At 47.0% G+C, this 14,502-nt stretch overlaps 1 protein-coding gene across 7 annotated transcripts in view; it reads right to left on the minus strand.

The window, feature by feature from the left end:
- FLNB (filamin B) overlaps positions 1-14,502 on the minus strand; it is a 132,888-nt gene that overhangs the window by 24,107 nt on the left and 94,279 nt on the right. For 3 of the 7 annotated variants that reach the window (XM_070493637.1, XM_070493638.1, XM_070493640.1), the window contains exons 25-32: positions 13,337-13,504; positions 11,361-11,484; positions 10,115-10,271; positions 8,645-8,834; positions 6,345-6,592; positions 3,566-3,637; positions 2,743-2,845; positions 1,914-2,054 (exon numbers count right to left, since the gene is read on the minus strand). In XM_070493637.1, coding sequence (XP_070349738.1) covers positions 1,914-2,054; positions 2,743-2,845; positions 3,566-3,637; positions 6,345-6,592; positions 8,645-8,834; positions 10,115-10,271; positions 11,361-11,484; positions 13,337-13,504 — 1,203 coding nt within the window. The remainder of the gene's footprint in view (positions 1-1,913; positions 2,055-2,742; positions 2,846-3,565; positions 3,638-6,344; positions 6,593-8,644; positions 8,835-10,114; positions 10,272-11,360; positions 11,485-13,336; positions 13,505-14,502) is intronic. The other 4 variants (XM_070493639.1, XM_070493636.1, XM_070493641.1 and 1 more) reach the window with 2 other exon arrangements.

The following is a 14,502-nucleotide window of genomic DNA, read 5'->3' on the forward strand; positions in this document are numbered from 1 at the left end:
TGACTGTGTGGAGAAGTGACCCACTCATAGAGGGGACACAGCTGGAAAGGTCTTTTGGGAAGTGCCATGTGCTCGTGCCTCTCAAAAGGCTCTGAGATCTCCCCTAGGAACCTATCCCCCAGTGGTCCTCCCAACCCAAATCCACCTCCCAGCCCCATGCAAGTACTTCCATTTCCATGTGGTCAGAAGCAAATTAGGAAAAGACCCCAGAGTCCAACAATAGGGGGCTGGTTAAGTAAACATTGGTCGATTGTGGGCCGTTAAAAACAATGAGGGAGACCTGCGTGCGCTAACGGGCAAGACTGTCCATAACCTGTTCCATTAAAAAGAGAAAAAGGCGAGTTGCGCTATAATATTAATACCGTTATCCCATTCCTTTAAAAACAAAACAGAACAAACCTGTATGCATACTTGTAGGTACAGAGAAAAACATCTAAAAACCAGCAGAGGAAACAGAAGGGAAATGGGAGAATCTGCATCTTTAGAATATTTAAATAGAAGCAGATAATACATTTTTGCTTTAACTCAGTATTATGCACACATATACACATAAACTAAAGCAAACATCAAACCGGAAGAAATATTTGCAACTCCCAATCTCTCCAATATTTAAATTGCTCTTAGAAACCGATATGACAAAGGCCAACAACCAAATAGAAAAACTGAGTCAAGGATACAAAGGTTCAGTTCACAGAAAAAGAAATATAAACAGTACTTAAACATATAGAAAGTTGCTCAGTCTCATTCACGAGAGAAATACAAATAAAGCAACACTGAGATAACTGTTTTTTCAACTATCGGTTTGGGAAAGACCCAAAACTTTGGTAGCTTATCCACTGGCAAATTTTCGGAAAAGCGGTGCTCTCCTACGTTGCTGGTGGGTGTGTGAATTGGAGGAGCCTTGAGGAAGGGCAAGTTGGTAAGACCTGTCAAAATGGCAGGTGCCTGTATCTGTGTCCAGCAAGTGCTCCCCAGGAACCAAATCTCACAGACACACCTTCGCAAGTGTGAGGTGATGGACATACACAGCTATTCATGCAGCATGACTAGTGACGGCAAAGAAGGGGGGAAGAACCCAAACGTCCTCCAATGTGGAAATGGGTACAGACCCAACGGTTCATCCAAATAGTGGGACACCATGAACACGTTCTATTATTTGGACGCACAAAGCTCTCCTGGATACATCAGAGGAAAAGGGCAAGGACAGAATAATGTCTACAGTATGCTGTTATTTATGTTAAAAAGGGGGGGATTAAAATCTGTATTCCTATTTGTAGAGTTTTAAAAATATTCTGAAATCCACCATAAAAAATGAACAACAGTCAGGTTCAGGGAGAGGGCAGATGGGGATTCTGGGTGGGAAGGAAACCTTCCTCCACATCATCTCCACTCAAAATATTGAATCGAAAAATAAAGAACTATTTAAATAATAAAAAAAAGAACAAGAATAACACTGTGCTGGTTGATGGACAAGAAACTTGAGCTGGCTTTCCTTGTCAAGGGCAGTGTGACAATAAGGCAGTTTGCCCTCTTCTCACATCCTCTCCCGCTCCAAACTCCCAGGCCATGTCGGCCAAGCTGGAAAGTCCCTTGATGTGCTTCACATTTTTCTCCAGGCTTACCCTTTGGCCACACTCGGCATAGTGACAAAGACAAACAATCACAGACCTAAGGGCCTGCACTGTGACCCAGGATGCTTAGTTGCATCGTCCCTTCTGGAAATTAGCCTGATTCACTGGGATCATATGCTGTTTGGTTTCACAGGAACACGAATACTGCATTCCTAAACCTGCCACTGACAACCATTTCCTGCACAGCAGATGACTGAAGGTCTGCAAACCCCCCAGATGTTCAGGCTCCTGGATCATGGAGTCCTGCAGGCTGTGCCAGCTAAGGCACTAAGCCCGACTCACCAGGGATGTGGCTGCCCATGTATTTGATGTGCATCTCATGGAGTCCGACTTCAGTGGGGGCATATCTCACAGTGACCGTGCCATCCTTGTTGTCCACGATCTCAGGTGTGGCCGTCTTCCCAGAAGGCATGTGGACCTCTCCTGTTGGAGCACAGGGAGACAGGCCAATGAGCCACCAGCGACTTCCCCAGAGAAGCTGAGCACAAAGGCATAGGGTAGCCTTCAAAATAAAGGCTTTGAGATCCAAGAACACTTGCTGCTGCGTAAAATATCCAAGTCCCACAACAAGAAACACAGACCTATTTGCTTCTATTTTGTTCCCTTCTGCTTCCCCCAAATGCGGCAGGCAACTCACGAGTAAAGAATTTTCTACAACTGACAAATTAGAAGGTCAAACAGCACATGAGAAGACCACAAGACCAGTGGGATTAGTGGAGCATCAAGTCAAAGAGAAGCAGGTACTAAAAGGAGGCTGGGAGAAAAAGCAGCTCTTGTGCAGTAGACCTCAGTATCAATGTCATATCTGGGAAAGTGGCAGGAAGAAAAGGGGGAACAGGAAGCCCATAGTTGAGAGGTATCTAAACATGGCAGTTCTTAACCTGGCGAGAATCCCAAGCCCTCTCCAGGATATAATGCAAGTCATAAATGAACCACCTCTTCAGAGAAACACATATATACACAGAACATCCTGCAATGTCTAGGGCCAAGAACCAGAGATTCCGGCTTCAGGACCCCAGGTCGGGGGACAGGCGGAATCACCTGCTGGGCACCCTTTTGGAGAGCTAGTGCGAGCGAGTGAGAACAAGGAGGCTTTCACAACAGTGCTTACCGGTGATTTCTCCTTTCCGGACTGCAAATGGAATGACCAAGTCGAAGGGTTTAAACCCCAGGCCGTTCATGTCACTCACTGGGACATAGGCCTCTTCGGTTACCTAAAAACAGGGAGCAGTGGTCACTGGGGTAAAGTGGACAACAGCACGGGCTAGTGAAGCTACAGGGGCAGAGCAACTGGGAATTTTGCAAGTCACTGCAGCGGGGATTTGGGGGCATGGCTGCCCATGCGGTTCAGGCTCTGTCTAACTGGCCCCAGGCCCAGAGCAGACGGGAGGGATCAGAGAAGTCATGCTAACCAATTGCTAAAAGTCACTAGGCAGTTTGCTTGTAAAATTCCCAGCAGCGCCCACGGAAAAGTGGAAAAGTGAGAGACAGTAATGTCTGTGAGTCCCAAGAGGCTCCACCTGGAAGGTTTAGTTGCTTGTGGCCTGGAAAAGAAGGTGCGTTTTAAGTGGCAGAAAGTAGCAGCGGGTGGCTTTCCCCCTGAACAGAAACCGAATGCGCAAGTGGCGGCTTTGAGAGTCAGCAGGAGGGCTGAAGGCACCGGTCCATCTTTCTCTTTAAACGTGGAGACAAACTGCGCAGAGCGTGATCACAGACATGACGGCTGGCAATTTGTGGAGCGTGTACGATGGCACGGGTGGGTCTCATTACAGAGAAAGCGGGGATCACTGTGATGGACTGATCGGTGGGGCACAAACCAATGACCAGGACACCCAGAGGGCTTAAGCCATCCCCAGAAGCAGGCTGCAGCTTTTCTGAAATGAAGGCTGAGTAAATACAGAAATGCAAAAAGGGAAACAAAAACAAAAGTGTACCCAGGGCCTGAATCCAGGGGGACATGCATTTACCGGTGCCTCCTCCACGGCTGTGACTTCCCCATCCGTGGCCTGGTCAGTGGCAAATGTAGATTAGTTGGGAATCACATTGGAGGGGCATCACTACTAGTATATTCTATAATCTGAGGGCTGCTTCCTCCCCCTCGGCTCCATCTTGTACAGCAGGAAGCCACTCGCTTTAATGGGAACCTACATTCTTCCTACCCTTGTGGAGAGCAAGCTGGCATCCTCTCTTCGAGTGTCAAATCCACATACCCTTTGAACCCACAATCCCATTTCTAGGAAGTGGGCCTACAGAAATACTAGCAGGAAAGTCCATAGGTAAGTGACGTGTGCAAGAGGTTTTACTAGAGCTGTGTGTGGTCATGAAAACCTAAAGCAACCTAAATGTTCATCTGTGAGGGAGTCGGTTCAGTAAATTACGTGTGTACTGTGGAACACTGCGCACCATTCTGAATAAGCGGTCAAGTCTGATGAATTAATATGGAAGGGTATCTACAGCACGCTGAGGGAAGAAAGCAAGTTGCAAAGCAATGTGTATGGTGTGATCTCATGCACAAAACTATGTGTTTGTTGTGCAAGCCAGGAAAATCCAACGCTAGTCACCTCTGCAGCATGAAATTGGGAAAGTGGTCCCTTGTTACTTGACAAATGTCTACAGTAGCTGATGTTTCAAAAGTCTTTATAAATTCATTTTTAAAAAATCATAGGCTTCACACCCCTGATCCAACCGACCTGATATGGGAGGGGACCCCTCTCAGCATAATCTTCTACCATAATCAACAAGAACAAGAGTCAGAAGGCTCCCCTATGGAGGAAGGCCTATGTGCCCATGTTTACTCCTTTTTGGCATCTGCAGAAAGGGGGCTTCACTTAACAAAGGTAGCTTTGTGAGCTTCAACATTTGGAACAGCCCGATCGCCCCTTCTCGGGCCCTCTCAGACTGGGGCTATGCAGCGACACATTGGCTGGGAGGAAGATCTTTCGATGGCTGTGCTATGGCCTTTGATCCAGGACTTCCCAACAGTGATGAGCAGATAAGCTGCTAGACCCGTGACTTCATGTGCATGTCTATGTGACGTATTCAACTGAACCAGCCTGCTGGGTCTCCTTCAGACATTTGCTGTGAAGGCAGTATTGTGTGTTCATGTCCTTTTGGCCCCAAGCCTATAGTGGGAGGCAGGAACACTACCTACAAGAAGCTAATGACCACAAAGTCAGTCCATCTAGGGAAGGCTGGAGAAAGCTTGGAACAGGAAACTGAAGACCCAACCAGGTACAGTGGGTGATCCTCCCTTTCAGCCGTCAGCAGTGGTCAGGGGGCAGCCTGTCTACACAAAGTACCCTTGCTTTGTGTGCATTCCGGGGTCAGGGGACGTTTATTCCTAATGAGTTTGGCAGTCCCCATTTCAGGTCTCTAACTCGTTTGATAAAAGGTCCTCAATATTTTCACATTGATTTTCTCACTCAAAGCATGGTCTCTTATCGCAGCTCACTGCACCAGCTATGACCTCTGCCCAGGGGCAGCTCTTCCATCCCTCCCAATTCTAACCAACCAGACAAAACCTGCTATTGGCTAGAAATAGATTCTTAAAATTACAACTGGGACCTTTCTCTGTAAATAAGGACATAAACTTTCCAGCTGCATTTCTTTCTGCCCTGAAGGAGAAAAACACTCCCAAATGAACAGTGTCAAAAGTGTTTACCTCCTTGAGACATAAAAGAGCCTCCAGACTTCTGGCACAATGTTTACAGGTAAACAAACGTCTACGGAAAGGAAAAACAGCTACAGCAGATTATAGACTGTTTGGAAGACAGACTTAGGCTTCTGTTTGGAATGGAGTCTTAGCACCCTTCTGCGTTGGTGTATAAAGCGATGTCATTAGAAGGGGCTTTGAAGGTGGTGCATTGGGCCAGGTCACTGAGGCCTCAACTTTGTGCTCAAGCGTGACTACTGCCCATAGCATCAAAGGACACTGGGTGAGGTGGACGGCATGGCACTCGGTGGCTGTCCAGGATGGGCAGGGCATCCTGGGCTCAGTGGACTTGAGTCTGAGCCCCGCTCCCATACTCATTTGTAAGATGCTTGTTCTGAGGGTTCAGTGAGGGAACACTCCTAAAGCCTAACTCCTTTTCTGGCTGAAGAACCTTAATAATCAGAGGAAGGTCTGAAAGCCACTCAGATTGAAAATCAAAGAGCTCAGGCATTCTCTGGCCCAGAGCTGTGTATAATAGTTTCCTTTTATCCCAGGTGTTCCTAGCTTCAAAAGACAAGCTATTTCCCCCTTATATGCAAAGTTTGAATCTTTCCAAAACACAACTGAGGGTACTTTGAGTCCTGGGACATCAGAGTCAGGTCTCCAGACAAAGCAGCATCAGGGACCTCTCTCCTCCAGCCAGGGAGAAGGGGGAGGGGGACGGAGGAAGAACCAGCAGAGTCAAAAAATGTAATGTTTGACTTGTAAACATTTCTTGTCAAAGTGTATTCTTCCCGAACTGGGCCTAGGATAGGACATTGCCTAATACCCTTAGCATGATGGATACTTAGGTGGCCAATATGATTCTGTAAAAACTCTTCGAGCCAACGGGTCTCTAGGTTTCTAGAGCTTACTCTGGGACCCTACAAGGTCATGACTGCTTAAGGAAACTTTTTAAAGAACAGAAAGTGGAAGGGGATGTCCTAGCCAGGTTTTAACAAACGGCAGCTGTTATTGTTTCTGCTAACAACAGCATGCCCTAGAGAAGGAATTTTCCTTACCATGACCGTGAAGGGGCTGTTAGGAATATCGACGCCACCAAAGCGCACGTAGATTACATAGGTGCCTGGCTTGGCGGCCGTGTAGAAAATGTCATAGGTACCATCTTCGTTCTCAATGACATCAGCCTCAGCCTCAGTGCCATCTGGGGTCAGAACTGTGCAGGTCACTTTCCCCTTCCCGGCAGTCTTGGCATCAACCACAAAGCCCACCTCCTCACCGGTTTTCACAGTGGAGGCGATTCCAGGACCTGGAGAAAAGTTTAGGAGGAGAGAATGGAAGCTTCACCCATGGACAGTTGCCTTGGATCCCCAAGAACAAACCACCCACATCTGTGTTGTCTGTATCTGTAAATGTTAGACCTCCAACTGCTGCCACACAGTGGGATCCCCAGAGATCACCTGGGAAAGGCGCAGCTCAAGACATTCCATCCATTACTTATTAAATAAGGAGGATCGCAAGCTCTGAGTGACAACCAAATGTTAGTTAGGCCTGACTTGCCAGCATTCGAGGGGATGCGGATGAAGGTCAACTTGCAGCAGGAAACATACAGTGGGAGCGCCAGGTACACATAAAGGTGACAAAACATAGTCCTTGCTCTCAAGATGCTCATAATCTAACAGGGCAGGTGAATGCAGGCCAGGCACCAAGAATGACAGTTCAACCTGCCATGGAAACACTGAGGGGGGACTAAGTTACAGAAAAAAATAATCAATCGTTTTCCAGAGAAGGGTCCTGCAGCACATCTATGTGAAAACTCTAAGGATTTATACCCCAGAATTGCCACACTGACAGAGGGCTTCCCGAGAAAAGGGGAGATGGCTGAATTCTGAAGGATGGGTACTCTTGGCTTGGGGAGACTTACAACCTCAGTCCCCAAACAATGGGCAGTCTCTCTCTCTCTCTCTCTCTCTGACTTGTGGCAGCCCTTTACACAGGATCCACACGACATCAGGGAATGCAGAAAAGTATGAACTAAAAGCACATTGGCAAATGGGCTGGCCCCGTGGCCGAGTGGTTAAGTTCGCGTGCTCCGCTGCAGGCGGCCCAGTGTTTCGTTAGTTCGAATCCTGGGCGCGACATGGCACTGCTCATCAGACCACGCTGAGGCAGCGTCCCACATGCCACAACTAGAAGAACCCACAACTAAAAATACACAACTATGTACCGGGGGGCTTTGGGGAGAAAAAGAAAAAAAAAATAAAATCTTAAAAAAAAAAAAGCACATTGACAAAAATAAGCCAAGTGTGTAGAAGCAACAGAGAGTGATAAGAACATGTTGTTCATACAGTGAGTAACAGAAGGGAAGACTGGAGCCAGTCTGTGAAAAGGCCTCGAATGACAGACCGAGAGGCGTGGCCTACAGGAGCCCCTCCGGGTGAGCAGAATATTCTGCCTGAGCTAGGGGAGGGAACAGGGCCTGGAAAGCAAGGAGGAAGTCCCCACCCAATATTAACATGCCCTCAAGTTAGCAAAGACAATCTAGTTCCCTGGCACAGCATGGACAAAGGAGGTGGCAGATTGGCCAGAGTTTCTAATTTTCTCAATTTTTGCAGTAGGTGAGCCAAAAAGGGCGGAGGTGAGCAATTTACAAGTTTGCTCTGAAAGCCAAAAGATTTTCTCCATTCAGAACAAGATCAGATATGAGGGAAACAGAACACCTCCAGGTGTACCTCTATTTAGTTTTATTTAGAGAGAAGCAAATCCGTTTTATTTCAGAGATGGGGACACACGCTTGAAGCAGTGTCAGAGTTGCAAGAGCTGTTCTTAGAATGGCCTGCAATACTCAGCCTTAGAAATGGAAGGAGTTATGATGCTCAAGCATTCCTGGAGAATTCCTGAGAGACTTAGACATAAGTCCCAAGTGTTGAGGAAAAACCAAGATCCTTTAATGTTTTTCTATAACGCTGGCCTGAAATGCTCTTGAATAACTAAACCACCTACTCATGAAAGGCATAAATTTGCTGCTTTTCATGGGAGCCACTGTCACAGTTGAGATCTTAACAAACGCGCCCACTTCAAAAGCAAAATAACAATAGCTTCACGTGCCAGCATTTTGCTAAGCATTTTTCAGGCCTGACCTCATCTAATCTTTGCAATAACCCTGTGAAACAGTCTCTGGTCTTTGGAAGAGCTTCTTAAATTTAAATGTTCTCAAAAAAGATCTTCAATCTAAGTCTGACTGAAGCTCAGAGTGGTTGGGCATCTTGCCCTGATCACACAGCTATTCAGCGGCAGAGAAGGGCTAGACCCTGGGTTTTTGCCTCCAAAGCCCATACTCCTGATCTTGACCTGCACTCACCTGTGGCCAGGCACTTGCTGGCATCACCCGTCTGTGTGGCCCGGATGCGGTAGGGAGATAACGGGATCTCATCACCCCCATAAGTGACCCCGATCATATAGCGTCCCGTCTTGTCGGGGATGTAGGTGACAGCATACGTGCCATCTTTATTGTCATGGACAATGGCTCTTTTGGGTTTTCCCTCTTGGTCCTGTGGATCACAGAGAAATGCTATTTAGGATGTTGTGAGCAAGATGTAGAAACCACTCGTGGAAAACCTTGACACATTTTGCTCATTAATTAGTGACTCTAGTGGTAAAAGACAGAGTTACTGGCTTAATAAGACTTTTCTTTTTGGTAGGGAGAGGGGAAGGTCACAGATCCCTTTAACACCATGATGGACATGGTTAATTTTTAGTAATTTTTCTGTCAAGTGAACAAATAGTGTTTTAGCTCCAAATCCACTGAAATGTAGGGAGGCAGGGGGCAGAGGCTTCTGCTTGAACACCACCACATTCTCTCTTTCTGGTTTCTTTAGTAACAGGACCCTAATTCCTAGCGAGATGCACTGCTGCCTGAATACAAGACTCCACCTCCTAGTATCCTTTGCCACTAGGTATGGCCATATGACTTGTGACAAACTTCTAGCAAATGAGAAGGGAGTGGAAGTCTTATGAGGGACTTCTGACAAGGCTGCTTAAGAGGGTTGATTGAGGGCCAGCCCCATGGCCTAGTGGTTAAGTTTGGTGCGCTCAACTTTGGCAGCCTGGGTTTGGTTCCCAGGTATGGACCTACACCACTCATTGGTGGCCATGCTGTGGCAGTGGCTCATGTCCAAAACACAGAGGAAGATTGGCACAGATGTTAGCTCAGAGTGAACCTTCCTCAGCAAAAAAAAAAAAAAAAAGAGCCGATTGAGTTGGAAGGCCCTGTTTTTCCCTTCTGCCTTTTTTCCTCCTTCTGGCCTGCAATGTAGATTAGATGGCCTGAGCACCAGCAGCCTTGTAGTCCATGAGGAGACTGCTAAGGACAGAAGCCATGCACTAGGACAGAGGATCAGAGAGATGGAGTCAGCTTCCTTGATGAGCCTCACAGCACCCAGGTGCTTTTTCTCTGGGCTTCTTTAACAAGAGAAAAGAATTCCACATGTGTAAGCCACTCTTATTGTGGGGTTTACTGTGATATGCAGCAGAACTTAGTCCTAACTAACCCAACAAGTAATTTAAAACATTTTAAATAAAAACATAGAAATAGATGTAATAGACAGCAAAATACACGAGATTTACCAAAACGTGGTACTTGGAGCTATACCCTCAGACCTCTCAGGCGAGCATGTTTGTTCTCCTGTACAATTACTGACTCTTTGGTGGGAAAACCTAACAAACATTTGCATCAGGTCAGAAATGATTATTAAAATCCTTGTTCTTATCCCTGGTGAGGAAGTTAGCTCCTATTAATGAAGTTTGACTCTAGAAATAAACTGGAAGTTACCGTTATCTGAACAGCAAGCAGGCCTTCCCCGGCATCTCTGGCATCGATTGCAAACTCCACAGGCAGACTGGCGGGTACGCCATAGGAACTGAGGCCAGGGCCACTGGCGGTCACTTTGCTGGCATCATAGGTGGGAAGGACCTTGACCTTAAAGGGACTTGACAAACACACACACATCCCCGGTCAGTATGGATACATGTCAACCCAACTACACCTGAGCTCTCTTCCAGAGAGACTGGGATTGGAAGGAGGGGTTTCTATAGCAGATAAGACAGTGAGTTTAGGAAAAGTGCTTGAAATCCAGCAGAAATTGACAACCATGTAACCATCGTATGACAGACTGGCTTTCCCTGGGTGCATTCTATGGGATCCAAACTAATTCCCAAATTAGTTTGGGAAACATGGGGTAAACACATTTAATCCACTTTTATTATGCTAAGATAATGTCACCAAAATGGAAAGAGAATTTTGGAACTTCAGTTTTAATATTTTATCTCATCCTCTTATTTTCTATTTTTAGTATGCTTTAGAGGTGAATTACCTATTAGTAAAGAAATACACAAATGTAATTTATAAATTAGTTTCTACATAGCTAGAGCTATATGTATATCTTTATGTAAAATGTGTATATTAGGCAGATGGGTGAAACATTTTCATCTTAAGGGGTACCATACAAAACTTTTAGAGGCTGTTCTGAGAGGTGAAGAGCTTATGCAACATTTTCTGTATTAATATGAATGAGGAACAAGGTTTCTATATAACACCTTCAGTGAATGCTACTGTCAACCAAATCCTCAAATAAAGAAGTAAAATCTTTGCCCTAATCAGAAAACCACTTGCAGGGTCACCAGAAAGAACACTTTAATGAACTAACGCATTCCTTGTTTCTTCAAAGATTCCAAATTCCTTAACTTCAGCTCATCTTTAAATTAAAGATGGCTGAACGGAACAAAGGTGGGGGGCACATCAAGAGACCAGGAGCCACAAATAACAAGGCTACTGTGTTGCAACACTTGTGCAGAGCACACGGGTTCTTGGTGATACTTGCTGATCAGATGGATAGATGGGTGGGGGGATGGAGGGATGGGGATGGGTGGGGAGATGGGTAGGTGGGTAGAGGTATGGGTGGGTGGAATAGATAGATAAATGAATGGATGAGTTGACCACAAGAGCAGTGCTGGACAATCCTACAGAGGGGTGGGCTTCAGGCTGGTTAGGATCCCTTTTATAAGTGTCAGGAGCTTACCTACGAGGGATCTCTTCATCGGCATATTTAACTGAGACCATGTAAGGTCCCTCCTGGGATGGGGTGTAGGTCACTGTATGTGTGCCATCCCCGTTGTCCACTATGTTCACTGGCTCCACCAGGCCTGAGAACAGAGATGAGAGATCTGAGGAATTGCCTGACATCCCCTTCACCGCACCCTAGGCTGAGTCCGAAACAGGATCACATTCATCCCTGAGACCTACTGGCTTCCACTGATGAGTAACATAAAAGCAAGCAGGCCATAATCAGAGGCCTGAGAAATCACAGGAGACGGGATCCCCAATTCATGGTTGCAGAAATGACCCTGAGAGACACCTTCAGCTTTTTGTTGGCTAAAGTACACTCAGTCAGCCCTAGAGTATAATTAAGGAGACTGCCCGTGCTTGTTGCTGAAGGGTGTACAGCGAAGATGCACGTTGCAGACATGCTATATCCTTTCAAGCTGGTGAGGCATGCTTGGGATGTGGCAATTTTATTCCATAGCTGAGAAAGGGCCAAAGAGTCCAGAACTCTGAACAGCAAAAATTAACCAATGCGCTCACCAGTCAAGAGTTGTGGCCACCTTTAAGCAAAGAATACTACGGAGTCAGCAGGCTGGGTGCAGGTGCAGGGCAGGTGAGGGTGCCAATCTCATGGGGTGAGGGGACCCTCAGTGTGATGCCTTAAGGGGATGGTTAGAGATTATGTTAAGGCACACTCGAGGCATGCATTGGGTTGGTAGATGCTAGATCCCAGTTCTGAATGTGAGCATCAAGGATCAGTCCACTACAGAGTAGGTTAATCAAAGCGTAGCATACTCATTCTCATTAAGCAAGGCAGATGAGGCGGGTACAAGGCAATTTCAGGGGTGAGGTCAGCAAGAGGCATTCAGGTTACATAAACTAGAGCAGCAGCCAATAGCAAAATGCAAACCTGTCTCCATAAAGTCACCCTTCAGGTCACCTTTAAAGAACTCTGAAATGGCTTTCAAGGGGCTGCACCATGACTGGGAATCCATCTCATTAGCTAAAATTAAAAGGCTGTTACTTGAGAGTACTCCTTAATAACAGAGGTGGATACCTAAGTAAAGTCCCCCCTCAACACACACACACACGTCTTGAAGCTCAGTAACTTTGTAGATTCAGCTTTGAGCCCCACGACCTCATTTCCCCCAAACCACTTCTGCCCTGGGCTTCAAAGGGCATAACCTCCTGCTGAACCTCATTAAGGAGAAAGTTCCTCTTCAAAGAAGGAAACCCTCATTTACCACTCTGTGAAGCCAAGAACACAATGTTGGGGGGACATCCAGATAATTTAAGAAATTAGGCAGAGAATGATACCTTTTAAATGCTATAAGAGGAAATGTGATCACCGAAAATGGTAAATTTCAGTACACTTTAGGGCTTTGTCCCAAAATGACTTGCTAGCCTCACCAAACCCCAACAGGGCAGGCCAAATTGTCAATAAAGTTCCCCAAGAGACCCTCTTTTTCCAGGGAGTTGGGACAATGACAAAGCCATATGCCACATAGTCCAAGTATCTGTCATTTCAAGAAGTTTGGGGGTTGTTCCATGTGAGCACCAAGGCATCTTAAGAGAGTTATCACTTCTGAACCCACCACCCACCCCAATCCAGACCAACCGGTCACCCCACAAATGCTGAAACGTAACAAAGCAGTTGCAACCATACTATACATGATAGCCCAACTGCTACTTGCTTCATCACACTACTTAGACATTTAGAGCCATATTACTAAATGGGGGGAAAGACAGAGTAATAGAGAAATAACAGCCCTGATACTTTTTAAGCAGAAACTTTCACTGTTTTTCTAGAATACGGAGCAATAAAGCAATTTAAGAAACTTAATTTTAAGTTCACAACCAAACTCAAAAGCAAAGTGTCTGCTCACAGTCCCGGCTGACCCGCCCCCCACCGGGGCAGGTGAACGTCAGCAGGAAGGCAGGAGGCATACTCACCTCGTGGGCCCATGACCCTCACTTCCAGTGGGGCCAGGCCAGCCTTGCTGCTGTCCACCGTGAAGGACTGCAAGATGCGGGCTCGGACGCCTGAGCCCAGCCCAGGGCCGGCAATCTTGACCTTGCTGGGGTCCACGACATCCTTCACAGGAACCCTGAAGGGGCTGCCTGGAAAAGAGGTCACAGGATCCTGAGCACAGCTCACCTCTCGACTGGAGGCCCACCCTGTGTGCACCCAGAACGGCACTCTTGCTCCACCCAGGCCCTCAATTATATGGACCTCGGTCAGCTCCTCCTGCCTTGCTGTGTGTGCACTCATGTGCATTCACTATGTGCAGACATCATGCCAGGTGCTGGGCCCAGAGTGGTTAATGGCCCTCCAGGAACCCACCATGCAGAAGGGCGAGGCAGGCAAGTCACTATAACATTGTCTCTGACATACACTGGGGGCATGTACAAGGTGATCGTGGGGCACCTAGAAGGCAATGAATCTTGTCGTCAAGAGACCAGAGAAAGCTCTCCAGTAACATCAAAGCTGAGACATGAGAGAGAGCAGCTATCACCTAGGGAAGCAGATGGAGAGAGATTTAAGCAGAGGGATCAGCATATGCAAAGGCCTGGAGGTGAGGGAGAAGACAGGCTGTTGAAGGAACTGAAGGAGGACGCTGAGTGGTGGAAGGAAGGAGTGGAGAGGACTGCAGAGGTGGGCAGGACTTGCAGCCCACATCCAACATCTTCTCCCACAAACAGCTCCTGAGGGACCCCTAGAATCCGCTCCCTGCAACATAGCTGGCACCTTCCCACCACAAATGGCTTTCTTGGTTCCCTGGCCCCTGGATGAAGCCTTGCCTTCTCCCTGACTGTAAGCTGTGGTCCTCCTGCATGGCTGGTGACACTGGGGGCCTCTGACTCCTTCTGGGTATCGATTTTAAAGACTGATGAAGCATAGAAAATCCAGGGAGACCAGAATTTCCAAGAGAAGGACTAAACAGAGAAACAAGGGCCAGGGATCCTCATGAGATTCCCCCTCCAAGGGAGATGAATCAGACCTCCCCAGAGGTGAGCCAGAAACAGGAGCCCCAGCATCCCAGGCACCATGCCTCAGGCTGCCAAGTCCATCACCAAGGGGTGACATGCACCTCTTGTGTGTGCAGGAGTCTTTGTGC

Source organism: Equus asinus, chromosome 21, assembly GCF_041296235.1.
Source record: "Equus asinus isolate D_3611 breed Donkey chromosome 21, EquAss-T2T_v2, whole genome shotgun sequence".
NCBI lineage: Eukaryota > Metazoa > Chordata > Mammalia > Perissodactyla > Equidae > Equus > Equus asinus.